Genomic DNA, 22491 nt, shown 5'->3' on the forward strand with positions numbered 1-22491 from the left:
CCCTCATGGTCCTGACTTCCTTGCTCATGTTCTCTCTCCTTCTGCTCTTCATCTGGGCCTTGGGAGCTCAGTCCAGTGCTCCAATGTGGGTCTCTGTCTCTATCTCCATCTATCATCAGATGAAGGTTCTATAGTGATATTCATCAGTGTGGCTATAGGATAGGGCCATTTCAGGTTACCTCTCCTCTGCTGCCCAAGGACCTAGCTGGGGAAATCCTTAGATACCTGGGAACCCCTCTAGAGCCAATTTTCTTGCTAACCCTAAAATGACTCCCTTAGTTAAGATATATACTTCCCTGCTCCCATATCCATCCTTCCTCCATCCCAACCATCCCATTCCCCCAAGCTCTCCCCAATCCTCCTCTTCTCCCTTCTCTCTCCCCATCTCCCCTTCCCCCAACCCACCCCCACCCCCCATACTCCCAACTTTTGCCCGGCGATCTTGTCTACTTCCAATATCCAGGAGGATAAATATATGTTTTTCTTATTCACCTTCTTATTTAGCTTCTCTAGGATCATGAATTATAAGGTCAGTGTCCTTTGTTTATGGCTAGAATTCACTTCTGATTGGACCTATGCACATACCTGCCCCCGAGGAAGAAGAAGCGGGGTGATCAAGAGAGTTGAGAGAGCTTCTATTCTGAAGACTGCACCCTGGCACCCAGGGCCACCCCCTCCCACACAGCTCTGAGTCCCTTTGGGGATATCCAGTCTTCCTCTCATCCCCCTGAGGGCAGAACTATGAATAGCAGACATAGTTAGTGCAGACAGAGTTCACAGGGTCACTGGAGCAAGGATTACACACGGGGCCAGGGTTTAAAGTGGAGGTCTCAGGCCAGTCGGTGTCAGGGGACACAAAATGACTGAGTTCGGATAAAGAGCAGTGCTGAGGCCTTCCCATCTACTCCTGCCACACCCACAAATGCTTGTTTCAGGTCTGCTTGGGTTAACAGTCTTCCCTAAGTAGAGACAGCAATTACTAAAGCTGGACTGCATGGCGCAAGCCTGGAATCAAAGTCATTTTTGGCTACCTAGCAAGTTCAAGGCCAATTTGGAACACATCCAGTCCTGTTTCAAAAATAAAAATTAAAAATAAAATTTTTTTTAAGAAAAGCCCAAATGTGAAAGAGTGTGAAGAAAATGACCACTTCTTAGTTTAAAAGTCCTTTTTAAGGCAGCTCTTCATCCAGAACAGCACTCATATCAGGTCTAGCTGGAAATGAGCCCTGAACTAAGGCAGTGGATTAATGACATGTGTCATCAGCGGTCCTAACCCTGGGATCACACCCTGAATGGCATCACTATTCAACTAGAAGCAAGAACCCCAGACACGGGTCTCCATCTCCAAAGTCCACATTCCACCCATAAGGCCTGAGAGAGTCTTTGGATTCATGAAGGTGCTCTGATTGGTCAGTCAGGCCACAGGTGCTGAGGCTGGAACCCTGCTCACAAGAACAGAGACCTCCCGCTCTAGCCTAGGGACAGCCTAAAGAGAGTAGATGAGCTCGCTAAAGACAGCGGTCCTGTGCTGCGTACCGAGTCTGGACTTTCTGAGATAGCAGCATTGCCTCCCTGATGTGAAGTCCAGGCGCAACTACTTTCCCTTCTGCTGTGAGAAGACACCCAAGGAAGGTCACGGCAGGGAGGGAGGGAGGGAGGAAGGGAGGGAGGGCGGGAGGGAAGGAGGGAAGGAGGGAAAGAGAATGAGGGAGGGAGGGAGGGAAGGAGGGAAGGAGGGAGGGAGGGAGGGAGAGAGAGAGAGGAAGGAAGTATTTTGGTTCACAGCTCAAGGGTACAGTCCATCATGGCAGGGAAGGCGTGGCAAGCAGAGCATGAGGAAGCTGGTCATACTGCATCAGCTCTCAGGAAGCAGAGCGGTGAACACAGGCCTCAGCTTACTTTATCTTTCATTCCCTGCTCCCATCCCATGGATGGTGTTGCCCAGATGCAGGGCAGGCGTCACTGATCAGCCGAGCAGCATAGAAGTCACCTCCTGGCACACAGAGGTGTGTTTCCATGGTGATTCCTATCCCTGTGGATGCTGCCATCAAGGGTTACCTGCACACCAGTTGAGCACCTTCTTGGTCGTGTATTCATCTTCTCGTACAGACCTCTCCTGACTCTGCAGAGCCCACCCTCATCCTGACAATGACTTGGTGGTCCTCACCATCTTGCCCAGAAGAGGAACCTCAGGCAACTGAGAACGGTTGATAGGCAACTCAGGCTCCCCAAATTCTAGACCATCCTACATTGGTCCAAATAGTTGAGTGCGAGATCCTACTGCCAGGAACCTGAGATCTGAGCAATTGTCACACAAGCATGGTGGCCTTGATCCCACACTTGTGTATTTACAGAATAATGTCTTTCTATTTCAAAGAGTATCGGGATTCAAAATTCAGTCATTTTATTTTCAGGTATCTTGAGACTAAATATTTAAGCTCACTTGGCTGTCCTTTGGACTCCATCCAGTGTGCAGGATTTCACAGCCCTTTTCCACAGGGTCCTGACAGGGAATGCGGGCAGTCACACGGCCCTGATAGGGGACACAGGCAGTCACACGGCCCTGACGGGGAACACAGGCAGTCACACGGCCCTGATAGGGGACACAGGCAGTCACACGGCCCTGACGGGGGACACGGGCAGTCACACGGCCCTGACGGGGAACACAGGCAGTCACACGGCCCTGACAGGGGACACAGGCAGTCACACGGCCCTGATAGGGGACACAGGCAGTCACACGGCCCTGATAGGGGACACGGGCAGTCACATGGCCCCGACGGGGGACATGGGCAGTCACACGGCCCTGATAGGGGACTCAGGCAATCCTTCCTCTCAGGAGATGTGTGTTCTGAGTGCTTTCGCAGTGCATCTATGACAGTGAGCGGGAGAGGGAATCTTGTTTGTACTACAGGCTACCATTTCCCCAAAAAGTATTGGGAGTAACTTGAGAATGGAAATGCGAACTTCTCTGTCACTTTTCACTATTTACAGGGGGAAAAAAATCCTTTTTCTTCTTACTTGGCTGGGAAAGTAGTCCTATTTGCTTAAATGGCACCAAATATCAGCTCATGTCTGCCGAGAGCAGACCATTTGTTTTGGTAAGAAATTCTGACTGGGACTGTCTCACTTGTGCACAGAACCCAGGGAATGTGGGTAGCAAGTGACCCACCTGTGCCAATCAGAGCTTCAAGTCAAAATGATACAGCTTTAAAAATGGAGGGGGGAGTTTAATTATTGCAGCTCTGTAATAATTGATCGCCATAACAATGTGGAAACACTAAAGGCAGTTCTTTCTCCTTTGCTTGGTTTATTTTTGTTGCTGTTGTTTGTTTGCTTGATGGTTTTACTGTGTAATCCTGGTCATCCTGGAGCTTGCTCTATAAACCAGGCTGGCCTCAAACTTAAGAGATTCTCCTGCCTCTGCCTCTGCCTCTGCCTCTGCCTCTGCCTCTGCCTCTGCCTCTGCCTCCTGAATGCAGGGACTAAAGGCATGCAACATCACTCTCTTCCCAGCCTAAAGAGAGACATAAAAATGCAGAAAAGGGTTGGGGAGAGGGCTCAGTAAGGACGAGCACTTGCTGCGGGACCAGGGGGAATAAAAGCCAGGCTTGGCCACACACTCCTGCAGCCCCAGGGTTGTAGGTGGGTACAGGGCAGAGACAGGAGAATCACTGAGTCTCATAGCTGCTAGGCTAGCTCTAGGTTCAGCAAGAGCCCCTGTGTAAGGGAACTGGATGGAGATTTATAAAGCAGGATATCTGATGTCCTCCTCTCCCCTTGTGTACATGCACAAATTTACACACACACACCTACACACACCTACACACACACTGGCGCACACACACCTATACTCAAACACATACACACACCCGCACACACACCTACAATACATACTCACACATACCTACACACACACACACACACACATATACAAATTTTTCTGAAAGTGCAGGAAGGTCTGATAAGTAAACACATGACCAACCTGTGTAAATATACATATACATTGATTCTTTTTTTTTAAAAAAAAGATTTATTTATTATGTATACAGTGTTTCTGCCTGCATGTATCCCTGAAGGTCAGAAGAGGGCACCAAATCTCATTACAGATGGTTATGAGCCACCATGTGGTTGCTGGGACTTGAACTCAGGACCTCTAGGAGAGCAACCAGTGCTCTTAAACTCTGAGCCATCTCTCCAGCCCCTATGCATCGATTCTTGAGAACACTTATATAATAATGCCAACTAGCTAGCTAGTCGAGTTCCAGAGCAGTGAGAAACTTTATCCAAAAAGCAGGATGGAGCCTGAGGAACAGCTCCCATCTTTGTTCTTTGGCCTCTTTATACATGCACACATACATGTGCATGCACTCCCCCTCCACACACACGTGCATGCACTCCCCCTCCACACACATGTGCATGCACTCCCCCTCCACACACACGTGCATGCACTCCCTCTCCACACACATGTGCATGCACTCCCCCTCCACACACATGTGCATACACTCCCCCTCCACACACATGTGCATGCACTCCCCCTCCACACATGTGCATGCACTCCCCCTACACACATGTGCATGCGCTCCCCCTACACACATGTGCATGCGCTCCCCCTCCACACACATGTGCATGCGCTCCCCCTCCACACACACGTGCATGCGCTCCCTCTCCACACACATGTGCATGCGCTCCCCCTACACACACACGTGCATACACTCCCCCTCCACACACATGTGCATGCATTCCCCCTCCACACACATGTGCATGCACTCACCCTCCACACACATGTGCATGCACTCCCCCTCCACACACATGTGCATGCACTCCCCCTCCACACACATGTGCATGCACTCCCCCTCCACACACATGTGCATGCATTCCCCCTCCACACACATGTGCATGCACTCCCCCTCCACACACATGTGCATGCACTCCCCCTCCACACACATGTGCATGCACTCCCCCTCCACACACATGTGCATGCACTCCCCCTCCACACACATGTGCATGCACTCCCCCTCCACACACATGTGCATGCACTCCCCCTCCACACACACGTGCATGCACTCCCCCTCCACACACATGTGCATGCATTCCCCCTCCACACACTTGTGCATGCACTCCCCCTCCACACACATGTGCATGCACTCCCCCTCCACACACATGTGTATGCACTCCCCCTCCACACACATGTGCATGCACTCCCTCTCCACACACACGTGCATACACTCCCCCTCCACACACATGTGCATGCACTCCCCCTTCACACATGTGCACTTACATACACACATACACAAAATTATCATACTAGATTTTATACTATTAAGAACACTAGATATTATACTATTAAGCCTAGCAAAATAGGAGTTCAAATGTCTACACTGATCATTTTAAAACATTATTTTATTTATTTATTTATTTATTTTGATTTTTTGAGACAGGGTTTCTCCATAGCTTTTTTTGGTTCCTGTCCTGGAATTAGCTCTTCTAGACCAGGCTGGCCTCAAACTCACAGAGATCCACCTGCCTCTGCCTCCCGAGTGCTGGGATTAAAGGCGTGTGCCACCACCGCCCGGCCCAAAACATTATTAATGACACATAAGGAAAGCTTAAGAAAATGAAGGGACATATTATATTCATGAACTGTAAGATTCACTATTCGAAGTATGTCTACTTTCTTTCCAATTTGATTCAACCAGATGAAATTCTAATTAAATTGCTCTAACTTCAATTAGAGTTTTACGTTGTTTTGTTTTAGAGGCCATGAAAACTAGTTCAGACAGTGAGTGAGACATTAAAGGGCCTTCAAAAGTCAATGAGCTTTAAAGGGCAGAGTCAATACCGCTACTGAATATCAGCTCCAGAGGTTCAGCTTGAAGTGGAAGCTTGGGTAAACATCAGCTGGATGGAGTGGAAACAGAGGGCTCACAAACAGAACCAAACACTGACCTCGGGTTATAACGGAGGTCAGGAGGTCACGATGAAGAACATTGGAGAAGGAAGTTCCCAATAAACGGTACAGGTCAATCTGTGCGGAAACAAAGGTTTTTGACCCGTGCTTCAAGGTCAACGTTGGTAGCTGCTTACTTAGCAAGTGAGGGAAGAAATCCCAGAAGGATTTGTAAACTTAGCCACAGTTTCCACACCGTTTGGAGCCTGACTATCATGGCCTCCCCTCATCCTGCCCTCCCTGCTGACTCAGACGCAGCTGGACGAGATGGACAGGCTTGGAAAGCCAGCATTCATGAAGGTCAGACAGTCCCAGTGCAAGAGCCCTGACCTGGCAAGAGCAAATGGAATAAGAAACAGCCATATCACTGCCTAGAAGCCTGGGAGAAAACGCGGCAGAATCGCGGGACCAATGGCCCCTAATCCCGTCAGCACTCCAGTCTTCCCAAACCTGGGTCCTCCAATGGCCCGCCATTGGAACCTTCTCTGGCCACTGATCATTCTTCTCTGCCTTGGTTTCTCCCACCTCTTAGCCACCACCAGTTCTAGTGAAACAAGTTGTTTCACACAGCCCTTCCATGGCCTGTAGCAAAAGCAATAGCTTCTGTTAGCTCTGAGGATGTTGGATGTCCAGGGCATTGCATGTGATATAGTCTTCCCGATTCTTCCAACAGCCCTACAAGACAAGTGTTTATTGTTCGCACTGAAAATAGGAGCGAACAGAAGGCTTGCCCAATTCTACCAGGCAAGCAAATAGTTTTTTAAAAGGAAGGAAGCAGGAAGGTGCTTTGTTGTTTGGTTTTTTGCTTTGATTTTTATGACAGAGTACCCGAAAAGGTATTTAGGACGGGAAAGTTTGCTTTCGTTTGTGGTTTGAAGGGATAACATAAGGCATAGCATCCGTATAAGCAGGGTGGGGCATGAGGCACCTGCTCACATCATCAACACTCAGGAAGCCGAGAGAGATGAACGCCGGTGTTCAGCCTGCATTCTTTGTCTCTGGCCTTGCGGGTGAGGTAGTGTGTGCTGGTTGTTGGGCCCTCCACTGCAGACTCCTGAGCTCAGCTTGGGTGGTCCTGCTCTATGAGAGAGGCATTCTCGCAGGAGAATGTGAGAAGCCACTGCGCCTCCATCCTCAGGAACACAGTCTCTCTACGTATGGCATTAACTGGGCACACTATGTCCTGCAGGATTTGCCACAGAGATGGGTTCCTGGCTGGAAAGGCGCCTGGCTCATCCCAGACTGCCAAATAGGCCAACAAACACAGATGCCCCAAAGAGCACTGCCAGGGTCACCTTTCTTTCCCTTTGCTCCTTCCTCTGCTGCCTGTCGCGGTCACACTCGGCCAGCGACCCTTCACCTTTCACTGCGTCCTTCCCGCAGGCAGGACACACCATTCTGCCATTTCCAGCTGTCTGAGAGCTCCAGAGGAGGGACGAGGGAAGGAGAGAGCCCTGGAAAGATCTGTGACCTCTGACCTGACAACCGTGTCCTCATCTGAACAGGAGCCACTCAGCGTCAGAAGCCTCAAGGCTGATTCTCAGCTGGAATGTCCCCACTTCACCTCTGTGCTGCTCCTGGTGGTTCTCAGTAAGGATGTCAGGGAGCTGGCCTTCCTTTTCCCACTTAAGAACTAAATCCAAGGGTGAGCAGAATCCCAGCCTTAAAGGACGCCAGAGTGAGGAGAGTCAGTGTGTCAGATGAAACCTTTAGTTCTGCTTATGTGCCCTACAACCTAAAGTGACCATCAAACTTATTAGTTAAAATGTGATTGCAATAACCATGTGTTATTCCCTTTTCAGGTACACCCAGGCTTTACCGTGCTAAAGTCATTGCTAGTGTCCTAATATCCCTGAAGCTATGATTACTGTCCCATTCCACTGACAAGAACACAGAAGCTTAAAACGATTAAAGAAAATCCGGGCAGTGGTGGCACACACTTTTAATCCCAGCACTCAGGAGGCAGACACAGTGGATCTCCATGAGTTCGAAGCCAGTCTGATCTATAGGGCGAATTCCAGGACAGCCAGGGCCACACAAAGAAACCCTGTCTAAAAAAGGAGGAGGAGGAGAAAGGGAAGGAAAGGATTAGAGAGACTGCCCAGGTTCACACAGACAGCCAACGCAGGCTCGAATCTGTGTAGCAGAGTTATGACGATCAATCCCACACTCTGAATCCACGTCTCAGCAGACTGCCTGAAATGTGATACCCGCAGCAACAAGAGCCATGCCTCCACGCGGCTGCGTTCCTTCTCCAGGCCTCCGTCCTGCTTAATGCCAATCAACCCGCATGTGGTACCACTCCTCTGCCCTCACCCTTTCCTGAGTTCTGTGTGAGCTAACCTACCCGCAACCCCGGATCTGGGGACAGACATGTCTGGTTCTAGATGTCCTTGGTTTTTCCTCCATTGGCCACAAACCTTCGTTTTCCTAAATTGCAGTTGTTATTTTGGTGCCTTTTCTATCAAGTGCTACTGAAAACGTTTTAGTCATACATGAGAATGTGTGTCTCTGCATATGTGTACCACATGTGTGAGGGTACTCATGGAAGCTGGAAGAAGGCATCAGATCCCCTGGAACTGGTGGTGTAGATAGTTGTGAGCAAACCAGCATGGTGCTGGGAGCCAAATACAGAAAGAACTGGAAGAGCAGCAAGTGCCCTTAACCACTGCATCACCTCTCCAGACCCACTTACTAAAGATTTTTTTTAAGTGTATTTTGTGCCTCTTGTGGCCTTTGTAAATTTTTTTTTTTTATTTTCGAGACAGGGTTTCTCTGTAGTTTTGGTACCTGTCCTGGAACTAGATATTGTAGACCAGGCTGGCCTCGAACTCACAGAGATCCATCTGCCTCTGCCTCCCGAGTGCTGGGATTAAAGGCAAGTGCCACCACCACCCAGCTTTTGTAAATTTTTTAAGAATATAAAGAAGTCAAATAAAAACATACACTTACTATAACTTATTAAAATAAACATTAAGAGTCCTAATAATTATTATACATCTTCAAACCATAGGAAAGTACCATGCCACAAACATATCCAACACAGTTGATGAATCGTCCAGTGTTGAGTCTGGCGGTCAGACAGATCCTTAGTACCTGTATACTGGTTATGGGACCTAAAAGAAGTCACTTGGTTGCCTCTGAGCACCTGAGTCTCCTGATCTCTGAGATGGGGATAGAGCAGTATGTAAATCAGGGTTGGGTGTATCTAACAGTATGTAGCACATGTAAACTGTGCTACAGTTTCTAAGGCTCTTAAAAGGGCATCTGGCATTGACGCAATGCCGTATACGTGTTGGTAAAAGCATTAAAAAAACATACGCTTCATGAGTTAATAAGGATGGTGCCTATTTTATACATCAGGTACTTAGCATTAAATGGCCAAGTGTTCATAAAAACAGTCTAATTGATGCTGGAGTATGCATTGCAAAAGCAAATCATTTCTTAAACCTTTATGCGTGTGTCTGTGTGTGCACGCGCATGTGCGCCCGCACACATGTATGCATACGTGACAGGTGCATACAGGTGCCCTCAGCATCCAGAAGAGGGCATTAGATCCCCTGGAGGTGAAGGGACAGGCAGCCGTGAGCTGTGCAGTGTGGGTGCTGGCAACAGATCTCTGGAAGAACACGAAGTGCTCTCGACTGCAGAGCCATCTCTCTAGGTCTAAAAGCAAAGGATCCAAGCTTCAGAAAAGTCAAGGAATTTAATGCTGATTGTCCAGCCAGTGTTTCCAGTGGCTTTGAATGCAGACACTTTGTTTTGTTAATCCAGTGGTTCTCAACCTCCCTGATGCTGTGACCCTTTAATGCAGTTCCTCATGTTGTGGTGATCCCCCAACTATAAAATTATTTCATTGGTGCATCATAATTGTAATTTTACTACTGTTATGAATTGTGTGTAAACATCTGATATGTGGGATTTCTGACATGCGACCCCTGTGGAGGGGTCCCGACCCACAGGCTGAGGACAAGCTCTGCTCATCACAGTGTTGTAGACCACCCGGATCAGAATCGAAATGGGATGTTTCCTCCGTGCAATGGGCTTGATAAATGCTCTCTTTCTAGGATGGACGGAACCAAGCGGTCTGACTCAGTCCCTCCCTTGCTCCCTCCCTTTCCCTAGGAGAGTCTTCTTTCCCACTTCGGCATCAATCTCTAACGGCAATATCTCTCACCAGAAAATGAACACCACTTCAGCCAATCCCAGAGATGTATGTCTGGACCCCAAAGTGGGGGTGGTGCTCACATCAGTTTCTCTATTAACTGTCTTTCAACCAGTGATGACTCTCTCATGTCGGGGTGGTTATTTAGGGTGTAAATCCACAAGTAGCATCACTGCTTCCCAAGACATAAACATCTTCTCAGCTCGAGGCACACTGCCAAATCACTCTCAACATAATTATTCCGTTTTTAAGGCTTTCACTAACAGAAAACTGATATTTTAACACTCCAAGTTTCAAGTACACGAATCATTTATTTAATTATATCTCTAACGGTAAATGAAAACTGTGTGCTATATTAATTCTAAGGTTGGTAGAGAAAGGTGATCTTTGAGGGAAGGTGCTCATGTCCGTATTAGTGGAATTAAATGCAATTCCTCACATGTGTAGTGTCTGTATTGCTTTTTTTTAAATTTGCTACTGGTGGATCTATCTGTACTACTATGCCCTGACATTTTCTCCTGGAGACAGATAAGAAGATACTGTGGAAGGTATAGAGCCCTGTTCAAGGGCAAAGTGTTGAGACGGTTTCTAACCTGTCCTGGAACTAGCTCTTGTAGACCAGGCTGGCCTCGAACTCACAGAGATCCTCCCAGTCCAACTTTCGTGTTTTGAATGGGTACGTTTGTTCAGTGGTTCTGGAGGGAGCTCACTGGGAGCAGGTGTCGTTCGTTGTAAATGGTATTCTACATTTTAAGAGAACAAGGGCACTTGGTAAGGGAGCCTCACTGCCACCCGGTTGCGACGTCACAGAGGTTCAGTCACCCTTGATCACAATGAACTCGTCTTCACCTCTCCACTCTTTCTGCCAGAAGAGCCAACATCTGACTCTCTGGGGAGACCAGCCTCTCCCCTATTGCTCTCTCCAGAACAAGGCAAACTTTATCCCACTTCCCAGAGGCTCTGGGGGCAGCAAGTCAGCCCTCTCCTCAGAATCTAGAACCCTCCCTGTCTTGACCTGACATCCCAGGGTCTCCTTGTGTGAGCTTTCCTTCTCCTTGCCCCCTGACCCTGAAGGGCCAGCACTGCACTTAGCACGTCACAGGCGCTCAGCTGCCATTGCCCTGAGTTGACAGTTGCTTTGTGCTGGGTATTAACATGCAGGGAGTTTATGCTTTTCTTCTTTCTTGCCGCTGCAGAGAGCTGGACTGCTTCCCTGGTCCTCGCTCCCTGCTTGTCCTGAACTCTCTGGGCTGTTCATACTTCTAACAAAACTGTGCCTCTTCTTCCTCTCCCTGCGTTCCTCTACTCCACCTTCTAGTCCCACAAATCCCACTTCAACACCTGCAAATATCGGCAGGTTGGAAGCAAAGTCAGCACTTGCTGCACCCCGCCTCGTACGAAGTTTTGTGAACAGCTTTATAGCCTAGTGTAGAAACTCAATACACACCTGCCGCATCTAGCGCCTCTCTTGAAGGTGGGGTTTGAGGAGGAGGGTGACAGACAGCAATGCATGCTGTCCCCAACGTGTCAACAAGGGAAGCTGACACTCTTGCTATCCAGTGCTACCTTGACAATCACTCTAGAATCTCACGTTTGTGTTGTTTTGCTTTTTCTGAGACAGTTTCCCTGTGTAGCCCAAGCTGTGTTTAAATTCAGGATCCTCCTGCCTCCGCTTCCAAAGGCCTAGGATGGCAGGTGTGTAGTGCTATACCCAGCCATCCTCCTGCCTCTGCTTCCAAAGGCCTAGGATGGCAGGTGCGTAGTGCTATACCCAGCCATCCTCCTGCCTCCGCTTCCAAAGGACTAGGATGGCAGGTGTGTGGCGCTGTGCCCAGCCATCCTCCTGCCTCCGCTTCCAAAGGACTAGGATTGCAGGTGTGTGGCGCTGTGCCCAGCCACATCACACATGTTGGGTCAGCAATTTGGGACAAGGTGCGGGCTTATTCTTCCTGCTCACATCGGCAGAGGTGACTTGGCATTGAACTGAATACCTGAAGGTCTGAGGTGGCTGCACATGAGCGGTTGGGACCTCGGTGCGGGATAACAGAAGGGCCTACGTGGGGCCTCTTGAGCATGACGTCCACAGGGACATTTAGTTTTTTATGGATACCCAGGGCTCTGTGTTCTGCTTAGACCATAACTCGGCGTTCCCTTATGGTTTGCTCCTTGTCAGCCTTCTCAATCCCACGGTACCCATTCCCACAAGAAGAGCTTCCATTCCTTCACCTCCACACTGATGACGTCCAAGTACCTCTCAGCTTTGATTCTCTTCAAGCATGAAGTTTCCTATGGGAGCTTTTTATGAAAATAATGGCATCGTTTTCTCCAAATCATTCTAAGATGGAAAGTTGTCATCTGATGAAGGTTATAAAGTCACCTCAGGTGACAACATCACCAAGACTGCTTGCTGCCATCTTCTTTAATGTAGAGTCATCTCTGGCTGTCGCTTGACTCCACAGTGACCCTTCCTTAGCTGGATTATCTGATTAGACATGCCACTCATCTGAGCCTTTTACCATCTGCTGAGCCCTGCTCAACACGGACACAGTATCTCAGAGTCAGCTGCCCTCCCCAACACAGACACACGGATTCTCAGAGTCTTCTATTTAATATACCTTTTCATCCACACGTCTTCTCAATTTCTTGCCCAGTCTCTCCTTTCTCCCCATCACTCAGTTTCCTAGTCACCAGGCCACTGTCTCCCCAGTAGTCTTCTCTTCACACCCGCCGCTGGCCTGCCCCTGCTACTCATCACTGCTTTCCTGGGTCAAGCCCCAGAAGTCTGCGTTATCGTGGAAGGTCCTTAATTCACGCATGCTTTTCCATTAAGAGTGGCGTCCAGGGGCGTTCTGTCTCACATGTCCCACTCCTGGAGATGAGTCTGAGTCTGTACACTCTCCTGGTTACCGTGGTGAGCAGCAGAACCTGAACGCTGAGGGAGAATGCTGACACAGCCCGTGACTATTTGGTGTCTCTGTGTGGTCCTGGAAGCTCCAGTCTGCTCTCCTCACACTTTCTTAAACAGTATTTTGAAAAGCTGTACAGATAAGTAAACGCTCAAAATAAATCTTTACTCAAAAACAGAAGTAAGAAAAACTCTTTGCCCACCACAAGCCCATATCCCAATGTCTGAAGTGTCACTAGAGGTAGCAGGATCTCAAATCTGGGACTAGATTTGACACAAACACAAACCGAAACTGGAGGATTTTCTCAGGTCTAAGAAGAACACGAAGCTGGTCAGATGGCAGAGTTGCATCTACAGCCAGGCGAACTACCCCTGTTCCTTCCAGTACTTCCGATAAAAACTAATCAAAGGAGCAAAGACTGTCATGTCCCAGACTGCAGAGAGAGATCCACCGTAGGCTTCCTAGTGTGGCCATTAGCTCATTCGACATCTGCCTGCCAAAAGGGATCACATAAAACATTTTCTGGTAAAAGTCTAGAGTGTTTTAAAGTTTTGCACACACACACACACACACACACACACACACACACACACACACACACACACGCCATGTCTGAAGTTGGCATTTGGAAAGCAATGTGGAGAGAGGAACATTTGTAACTGAAGGAGAAGAAAGGGAAGCCGGGCACCTAGAAAGGCCCAGGACTGGGATGTGGGTCCTACACTCTAGCCTCTTGTGGAAAAGTTCGCTGCGGGACTTCGCCACAGGATCTCGCTTGTTCAAGGGAGTCAGCCCCTGCTCTCGGCTGGGCTGAGGCTCCTCCGCTGAAGAGTGATAGAGGCACAACGCGTGCAGAGACGCGAGATGTGTCCTCCGGGTATTACCAGGAATCGGTGCCAAACCAGCAGTGCGGGCCAGGACTTCAGGAGTGACGCGCGACTTGGAGGCTTCCGCACCCCAGGGCACGTCTGTGCGGCTTAGATCTTGGGAGACCTGGCCCGGTCCAACTACTTGCCCCTAGCCCCTCCTCCAATGATCGGGCTATATAGATCACCGCCCCCAGGCCGGGGCGCAGAGGTACCAAGCAACCTGGGCTTAGTGGGTCCTCCTGGTCCAAGAGAGGTGAAGGGACGCCGCTCACTTTTGGGCCCCAGCAGCGCCGCCTCGGCAGCGGCACCACCCCGGCTCGGGTGGCTGTCCCAGAAGTCAGAAGTCGCGGGTTCGGCGCCCACACCAGGCAGTAGTGCCTCTGTAACCTTCAGGGCTGAGTCCTTTTGGTCTTCCACTCGCACCTCTCTGCCCTTCTAGCCAAGATGGTGAGCCCAACAACTTCCGAAGTGCACCCCACCATGGGGGTCAAGATCTTCTCAGCTGGCATATCCGCCTGCCTGGCAGATATCATCACCTTCCCACTGGACACAGCCAAAGTCCGGCTTCAGGTAGGGTCCAATGAAGTTGGCGAGGGTTTTCCGGGCAGAGGAACTGCTGGGGGCAGCCCTGTCGTGTCTGCTGTGGTGTAACCACTCTTTCTCAGGGCAGCTCTGTCTTAGGACTGGGGACTGCAGGAAAGGAAATGGGACCCCTTTGCCCGATTGCTGAAGAGTTGTGGGTTGACAGTGACCTCTACCAAGCCCTTCATGCGGCTATGGTGTCCTGAGTAGGTACGGTCCTTAGAGTACACCCCTCGGAGCTTACAAGCTTGGCACTTTTACCTTTCCTTGATTCTTTGGGGATACTGTCCATCCTGCGCTTAGGGGCTGTGGAGAGTTCCTGGGTACCTTTCCAGATGTTCAGAGCCTGCACTGCAGCCAGCCCCAACTTTGAGATAGATAGATGATAGGCTGATAAAGAGATGATAGATAGATAGATAGATAGATAGATAGATAGATAGATAGATAGATAATAGATAGACAGATGACAGATAAATAGACTGATAGATGAGAGACAGATGATAGATGATAGATAGATAGATGACAGTAGATAGATTATAGATAGAAGATAGATAGATAGATAGATAGATAGATATAGATAGGTAGATAGAGATAGATAGATAGATGACAGTAGATAGATTATAGATAGATAGATAGATAGATAGATAGATAGATAGATAGATAGATAGAGAAAGGGAGGGAAGAAGGGAGGGAGAGAGATACAATTGTAGAGTTGTATGCAGGAGAGGTTGCTGAGAAAGGCAATTTATAAGGAGCCTAATTGGCAAGCCTTGCCTAGGGCGTCCCCATGGTCCTCATGTGCCAGTCTTTAGTGCTCGCCAGGTACGACCCCCTTCCTTAATGGACAGTCACTTCCTCTGACCTGTACCTTTCTGATTTCCAGATCCAAGGTGAAGGCCAGACTTCCACTACCATTAGGTATAAAGGTGTCCTGGGAACCATCACCACCCTGGCAAAAACAGAAGGGTTGCCGAAACTGTACAGCGGTCTGCCTGCTGGCATTCAGAGGCAAATCAGCTTCGCCTCACTCAGGATCGGTCTCTATGATACTGTCCAAGAGTACTTCTCTTCAGGGAAAGAAAGTAAGAAGTGCTGGGGGTGGGGGGAGTTAGGACCCAGACCACGCTCTATTCAAACATTGAAAAATGAGTGGTAGTATATTTACCTAGCAGAGGCTAGGCTCTGAGTTCCATCCCAGCAGCCCCAAAGCACCAAAGTCACACAAAGTGTGGTGACATGCATAACAAATTGGCAAAAAGAAAGTCGGTATTTGCACTGTTTCTTTTCCCCTAGAAAGAAAAGGAGATGTGCAAGCCAGCTCTTCACATGCAGGTTTACACCGGTAAAATTCCACCAGCCAGGGAGGGGAGCTTTGTGCCTCTTCATCTAGAAAATGTAGGTAGGCTATAAAACGATGCTCAGTGCAGACTTCCCAAAACAGCAGAGTCCCATGGAAGCCTAGAGAGCTCGTGTGAAGTCTAAGAGAGACCACCACGCTCCCCGAGTCTGCGTTAGTGTCCAAGTAAAACTCATCCCCACAGAAAGAACTCCCAATGTTCAGGTCTGGATGCTTCTAGATCAACATTGCATTGTCATTTTGCCAGAGATAGAAAAAACAGATCTACCTAGAGTAGAAAGCCCATTCCGGTAACTTTCTCCAGATGTTTTAATCAACCTCTGGGTATGTCAGACTCTAGACTAACCAGATATATTTTGGGAGTGTCCACATTACGCTTCACCAGTTGATCTAGTAAGCTCTGTTGAGCTGTCTGGGCAGGATACCGGGCTAGGTTGGCTGACAGTCGCCACTGTGGATGGGAACCCCAGTTCAGCTGACTGCACAGCAGTGGCGTGTGCTGTGTTGCAAGCCTCTGTAGACTGGGCACAGTGGAGAGGTGTGATCATGCAGATTCGTGAGAAGTCGTTATCTGGATTGAGTCCTGAGAGGGCAGTGGGAGACTTCAAGGGCCAGGGGCAATGTGACGAGAAAAGTCCTTTCCAGACAAGTGAAGGCCGTGCCCAAAATCTCAGTGAGGAGTTGAGCAGATATGCAGGGCCGGGGGGTGGGGGGGTGGACACTGGTGAGAAGGAACAGGAGAGTCCAGAAAATCAGAAGCTGGTCACAGAGAGCCTTGCCACCATTCACTCTAAGGAGTTTGTATTCTATCCACACATGGCTAACATAGATCAGGAAAATGGGTTAATCAAGATGTGAGAGTTAGCCAGTGAGAAGCTAGAGCTAATGGGCTAATCAGCTTATAATTTATGGAGACCTATGTGTGATTTTCTTTGGGGCTAAACAGTTGTGGGCTACCGGGCCGGACAAAAACCCCAACAACAAGCAGGCCCCCATTCATGTTACAAATGGCTTCCTGAAGAAGGGGGCAGAGGTTTCCTCTGGCACATGCATGCAAGCCCGTACGCACGCGCGCACACACACACACACACACACACACACACACGCACGCGCGCGCACACACACGCACACACACACACACGCACGCGTGCTCACACACACACACACATGCGCGCGCACATGCACACACACACGCACGCGTGCTCACACACACGCACGCATGCACGCGTGCTTACGCACACACAGACTGATCACAAATTTAAAGATATGTGGGTGTGTAAGGAGGGGTTCTGGATTTCTTTCTTGATCAATCTTTTGTTCTTCCTGGGTAGCGCCTCCCACTTTGGGAAACAGGATCTCAGCCGGCTTATTGACTGGAGGTGTGGCAGTATTCATCGGGCAACCTACCGAGGTCGTGAAAGTCAGACTCCAAGCACAGAGTCACTTACACGGGATCAAACCCCGCTACACAGGGACCTACAATGCTTACAGAATTATAGCCACAACAGAAAGCTTGTCAACCCTCTGGAAAGGTAACTGTCAACCTGATGGACTTTCATAATAATTAAGGCATCTTATCATAAACTTCACTTATTAAATATTGTCTTGTTTTTCTCCAGGGACGACCCCTAATCTGATGAGAAATGTCATTATCAATTGTACAGAGCTGGTAACATATGACCTCATGAAGGGGGCCCTTGTGAACAACCAAATACTGGCAGGTACTTTCCATATACAACAAACATGTCTGCACCTTCCAATCTCAGTTGGAGGTTGTAAAGCTATGGGGGGTGGGGGGGGTTGAATTCCTTAATTCTAGTAGGCTTCTCTTTTCCTCTTTTGAGAGTTAAGTGTGTGTGTCTGTGTGTGTGTGTGTGTGAGAGAGAGAGAGAGAGAGAGAGAGAGAGAGAGACAGAGACAGAGACAGAGAGAGAGACAGAGAGAGAGAGAGAGAGTCACAATGTAGCAGCCCCTAGCTGATCTGGAACACCATATTCAGACCAGGCTGGTCACCAACCTGAAATCCTCCTGCCTCTGTCTCTCAAATGCTGGGTTAAAATGTGTTCCATCACACCTGGAAAAAAGACCTAAAACTTAAAAGCTGTGTTGGGAAAAAGTACAAAGGGATGCCGTGGCGATATTCTCTGTTAATACGAAGAAGCACTCGTCCATTGGGATTCCTCTCTCAGCAGGCAGTCAAGCTTGGCTTACCTCCAGAGTTCATCACTGATTTCATCTCAATGATTTCCTGTTTCTATAGACACAGACATTCTCCTTTGATGATTTTAATTCAATTGAGCAGTATTAGATGCTCATGTATCAGGCGTGACGCCAGGTCCAAGGCACAAAAAAACTTAGGGTTATCCTAAAATAACACCCCTGCAAATAGACCTGCAGTCATTATCCATTCCCCGTCAGCCACGGTTTTTTATAACAAGTCTGCGCTTGCTTTCATATGCTCATCTGTTTATAAGACATCAAGTTACCCTCCTGTTACTAATAGGTTGACAAGGGTCTCACAGTCTGGTGTTGACGCATTTCGCTGGTCCCTTTCAGACGACGTGCCCTGCCATTTACTGTCAGCTCTTGTGGCCGGGTTTTGCACCACCTTCCTGGCCTCTCCGGCAGATGTGGTAAAAACAAGATTCATCAACTCTCTACCAGGACAGTACCCAAGTGTACCCAGCTGTGCAATGACCATGCTCACCAAGGAAGGACCAACGGCTTTTTTCAAAGGGTAGGATATGACCTTCTGTTCTATAAGGTTGTGTTTAAGGTGTCTGTGGACATGGGGACACTGTCTCGGCAAAAAAACTGGCATTTAGTCTACCGGGCCTGGTCCATGCAACGGCCTCAAACTCTATCTTTGCCTTGTCATGAATGTCTTCAATCCGCCAATCCCATCATGCCGGAAAATTAAAGCCAATTCATTCTTTTTAGCGGTGCTTGAAGGGAAGCAACCCCAGGGCCTTGCACGTGCCAGGCAAGCAGTCTATCGCGGAGCTATGCCTTTAGCTAATTTAAAAATTTTTCTATTAAAGCAAAACCACAGAAAATATTGCTTGGGTTATGATTACACTCGTGTCAAAAGTACGATGAAGACATAGATCACATTTCCTCACAGTGATATTATATTACATTGAAAACCACTTTTCTAATAAAATACAGTATGACATAGCTTTTAAATATATTCGACAAGTATTACAAAGATATAACCTTTTGAATTGCAAAGCCATGCCCCGAGATTTCTAAAATAAAATATGAATGTATCATGCATATTATATAAAATCCTAAGTCTATCTGTTCTTATGATATATTAATACAAATAATATACATTATAAAATTAACTTAAAATGGATATACCACTTATAAATTGCTGACCACTTAATAATTTAATCTTTTGCAATTTTTTAATAGTTTTACAAAATTTTAAATAGTTTTTAATATGGATAGTCTTGACAAATCGTGCTAAATTAAGCGAGTTGAGCTGAGCGTGGAGGCAAACACTTGTAATCCTAGAACATGGGCAGCTGAGGCATGGGGACTGCCGTGAGTTCAAGACCAGCCTGAAATACAGAGTGAGTATCAGGCCAGCCAGGGCCACATAGCAAGACCCTGTCTCTAAGGCTGAGGAGATCAGTTAGTCTGTGACGCTCTGGCCACATGCACATGGAGACAGGAATTCAGTTCCAGAACCCGTGTAAAAAGCCAAGGTAGGGGCACATGCTTGTGATCCCAGGGCTAGGCGGCAGAAGCAAGAGGTTCCCTCGTGCTTGCTGGCACCCAGGCTGGCCTAACGATTGAGCCCCATGTCTCAGGAAGAGACCTTGTCTCTAAAAAGGGCGAGGCTAGAAGGCCACGCCGAGGAGCAGCCAAGGCTAACCTTTGACCGAGGAGGTGGGAAACTCGTGTTTAATGGATGAAGAGTCTGAGGAAACAAAATGCCGTGGCTCTGACTCTGGTGTTTACTACACATTATACGTGCACTTAATGCTACAGAAAAATACATTGAAAAATAGTTGAAATGTCAATTTTTATGCTACTTATATCTTTTCACACACACAAAAAAATGCCATGCATCTGGGAGTGACGAGACCCCACAAGAGTGAAAATTCACTGGGGAAGCTGAGTGCGTTGGCACATGCGTGTAGTCCCAGCACTGGGGAGACAGGAGCGCCAGTGCTGATCTCTAGAACTCTGAAGCTAGCCTGGGCTGCACAGGCCACCCGGGGTCATATAGCAAGACCCACTCTCAAAACTAAAACAAAACAAATTGTAAAAACAAAGCTCATTGGAAGGTCCTTTTGCAGAAAAGCCTTCTTTTTAAAAAAATAATTTTTTAAAAAAAACCGTCTATTCAGCGGCAGAAGAGACAGCTCAGTGATGAAGACTTCCAGGGGACCTGGTCCGATTCCCACAGCCATACAGTGACATACAACCTAGTTGTTGGTAGAGGAAAGACGAGCATCGAGGACTTCGCCTTGTTTTTTGGTTTTGTTTTTTGTTTTTTGTTTTTTTATCATTCCTTGAGTTTTGTGAGTCACGTAAGCTGCTCATGGCACCAGGGCTTGTGGCTTTCGAGCGGCTAACGGACTGTGCCCTGTGCTCCCCCAGGTTTGTGCCTTCTTTCCTGCGACTGGCGTCCTGGAATGTCATCATGTTTGTGTGCTTCGAACAGCTGAAGAAGGAATTGATGAAGTCCAGGCAGACGGTGGACTGCACCACATAACGAGCTTGGCGAAAGCGGTGGGGTGCAGCCGTGGTTCCTGTGCTGGAGACCATGAGTAAAACCAACCAAACCAACCAACCAAACAGCTTTAGTCACTTGGCTACTTTAAAAAATCATTTCTTGTACAGAGCTTTGAAACTCCTTCTAATTTTTCTATAAGGGAAAACTAACACATACATACCATTTTATTCCCCCTGTCTTTTTTTTTTGTTTGTTTGTTTTTGTTTGTTTGTTTGTTCGTTTTTGGTTTTTTTTTTTTTTTTGGTTTTTCGAGACAGGGTTTCTCTGTGGTTTTGGAGCCTGTCCTGGAACTAGCTCTTGTAGACCAGGCTGGTCTCGAACTCACAGAGATCCACCTGCCTCTGCCTCCCGAGTGCTGGGATTAAAGGCGTGCGCCACCACCGCCCGGCCCTATTCCCCCTGTCTTAAGGAGGAAAAGCATAGCACCCAGTACACATGCTGGCAAAATAATGCCCACATAGAGTACTGTCTTTAACAGGTCTTTTGGGGGTGGGATTGTATGACTGGGTATAAATAATTTTAATTACAGCTCAGACTGGTGTAAAGGAAAACTTTACATCCATAAACACTTAAAAATGAAGTTATGAAAGAAAATATTGATGTTTCATTTTATTTATTAACCATAGTTCATAGCAAATATAATCAATAAAGTATTGCTAATTCCACCCAAAATTTGTCTTTTAGGGTCTGTACCTGGAATTAAGTGTTTGGGGTCAGTTAGAATACAGAAGTGTCCCCATAGCAAGAGAAGTTCCTTGGCATCAAAAGCACAGACTAACGTGGTTCATACTGATATCTGAAGACCGTATTTTATGGCACCTTCTAAGTGCAGACACTTCATTTGGTCGCTAGTGTCACTGTTGGTGAACTGTGACTGTGTCTTCCCCGCAATGCCAAGATGATTAGCAGCGGTCGAGTGAGCTTTTTATTTATTTTTTCACTCCTACAAACTGAGAAGATCAGAATGAGGACGCTATATTACAGTCAGCTGTAAGGATCAGGACGCCCTCACCCGTCAGCTACTCTGCTCCTGGTTCAGTTGGTTTCAGGCTGAATTTGCTTCAGTGGGTTCATTCCTGGGTCTCAGGCTAGGCTGGGTCAGTCTGTTTGGTGTTGCCATGGGTCCCGTTGCTCTACCCACAGAGAAATCACAGGGAAACAGGAGGGGTTCTTCAAATGCTGCTCTTTGGTGCCTTCTGTGTCGTCAGAGTATGGCAACAGCTGGCAGCAGAGGCAGAGGAGCAGCGGGCAGTCCTTGTGTATGGTTCTGTACGGGACACTTATGTTTTCGTGTCTCCGTTCTTCTGTAGGCCCAGGACGTTAGGGCTCTGCAGCCCTGGGCTGGTAACTGGTGGGTGTGGCCTTTTTGGTGCACCTAGGCATCAGAACTCCTCCTCAGCCCTTGACAGCAGCTGGTATCACAACTCTTGAGGTGGTCTAGGAAGATGAGATTTCTACGCCTAACTTAACACTGGCAAATGTCACAGCTATTTGGCCAGGCTGTTTGAGACTCCTGGCTGTTAACTTGGTCTTCCAGTTGCTGGGTCGGAGGAAGACCATTTTGACTGAACTTAATGTTGCGATGCCCAAGGGGGTGGGAGTTGTGGGGTGGAGACAGCAGGTCAGATGTCAATTCCCAGCTGACTCCCTCCAGCAGTCTGATCCAGAAGCTAGAGAAGGGATGTTTGCACCAATCACAACACACATATGCAAATGAAGGAGCATGTCCGTCCGAAGTAACATCATTGCAGCTCCTTTGCTAGGCCACCAGGGGTCGTGCTCCTCCGCTGGCCTGTGTGATAATGGCCAGGGAGTCATTGAGTTCACCAGGACTTGTGATAGCAAAAAGTCCAATACAGAGTGCTCGGAACAGACCTGACGCAGGCTGTGCCTTCAGGGGCTGCGGCGACCAGGG

The 22491-nt window shown here is 48.2% G+C and overlaps 1 protein-coding gene across 1 annotated transcript; it reads left to right on the forward strand.

The window, feature by feature from the left end:
* Positions 1-14331: 14331 nt before the first annotated feature.
* Positions 14332-20733, forward strand: Ucp1 (uncoupling protein 1). Its single transcript, XM_075977887.1, has 6 exons — positions 14332-14457; positions 15353-15551; positions 17158-17358; positions 17446-17547; positions 18383-18563; positions 20441-20733. The coding sequence occupies exons 1-6, from the start codon at positions 14332-14334 to the stop codon at positions 20553-20555; spliced, it is 924 nt and encodes a 307-aa protein (XP_075834002.1). The 3' UTR covers positions 20556-20733.
* Positions 20734-22491: the final 1758 nt, after the last annotated feature.

Source organism: Microtus pennsylvanicus, chromosome 6 (genome assembly GCF_037038515.1).
Source record: "Microtus pennsylvanicus isolate mMicPen1 chromosome 6, mMicPen1.hap1, whole genome shotgun sequence".
NCBI lineage: Eukaryota > Metazoa > Chordata > Mammalia > Rodentia > Cricetidae > Microtus > Microtus pennsylvanicus.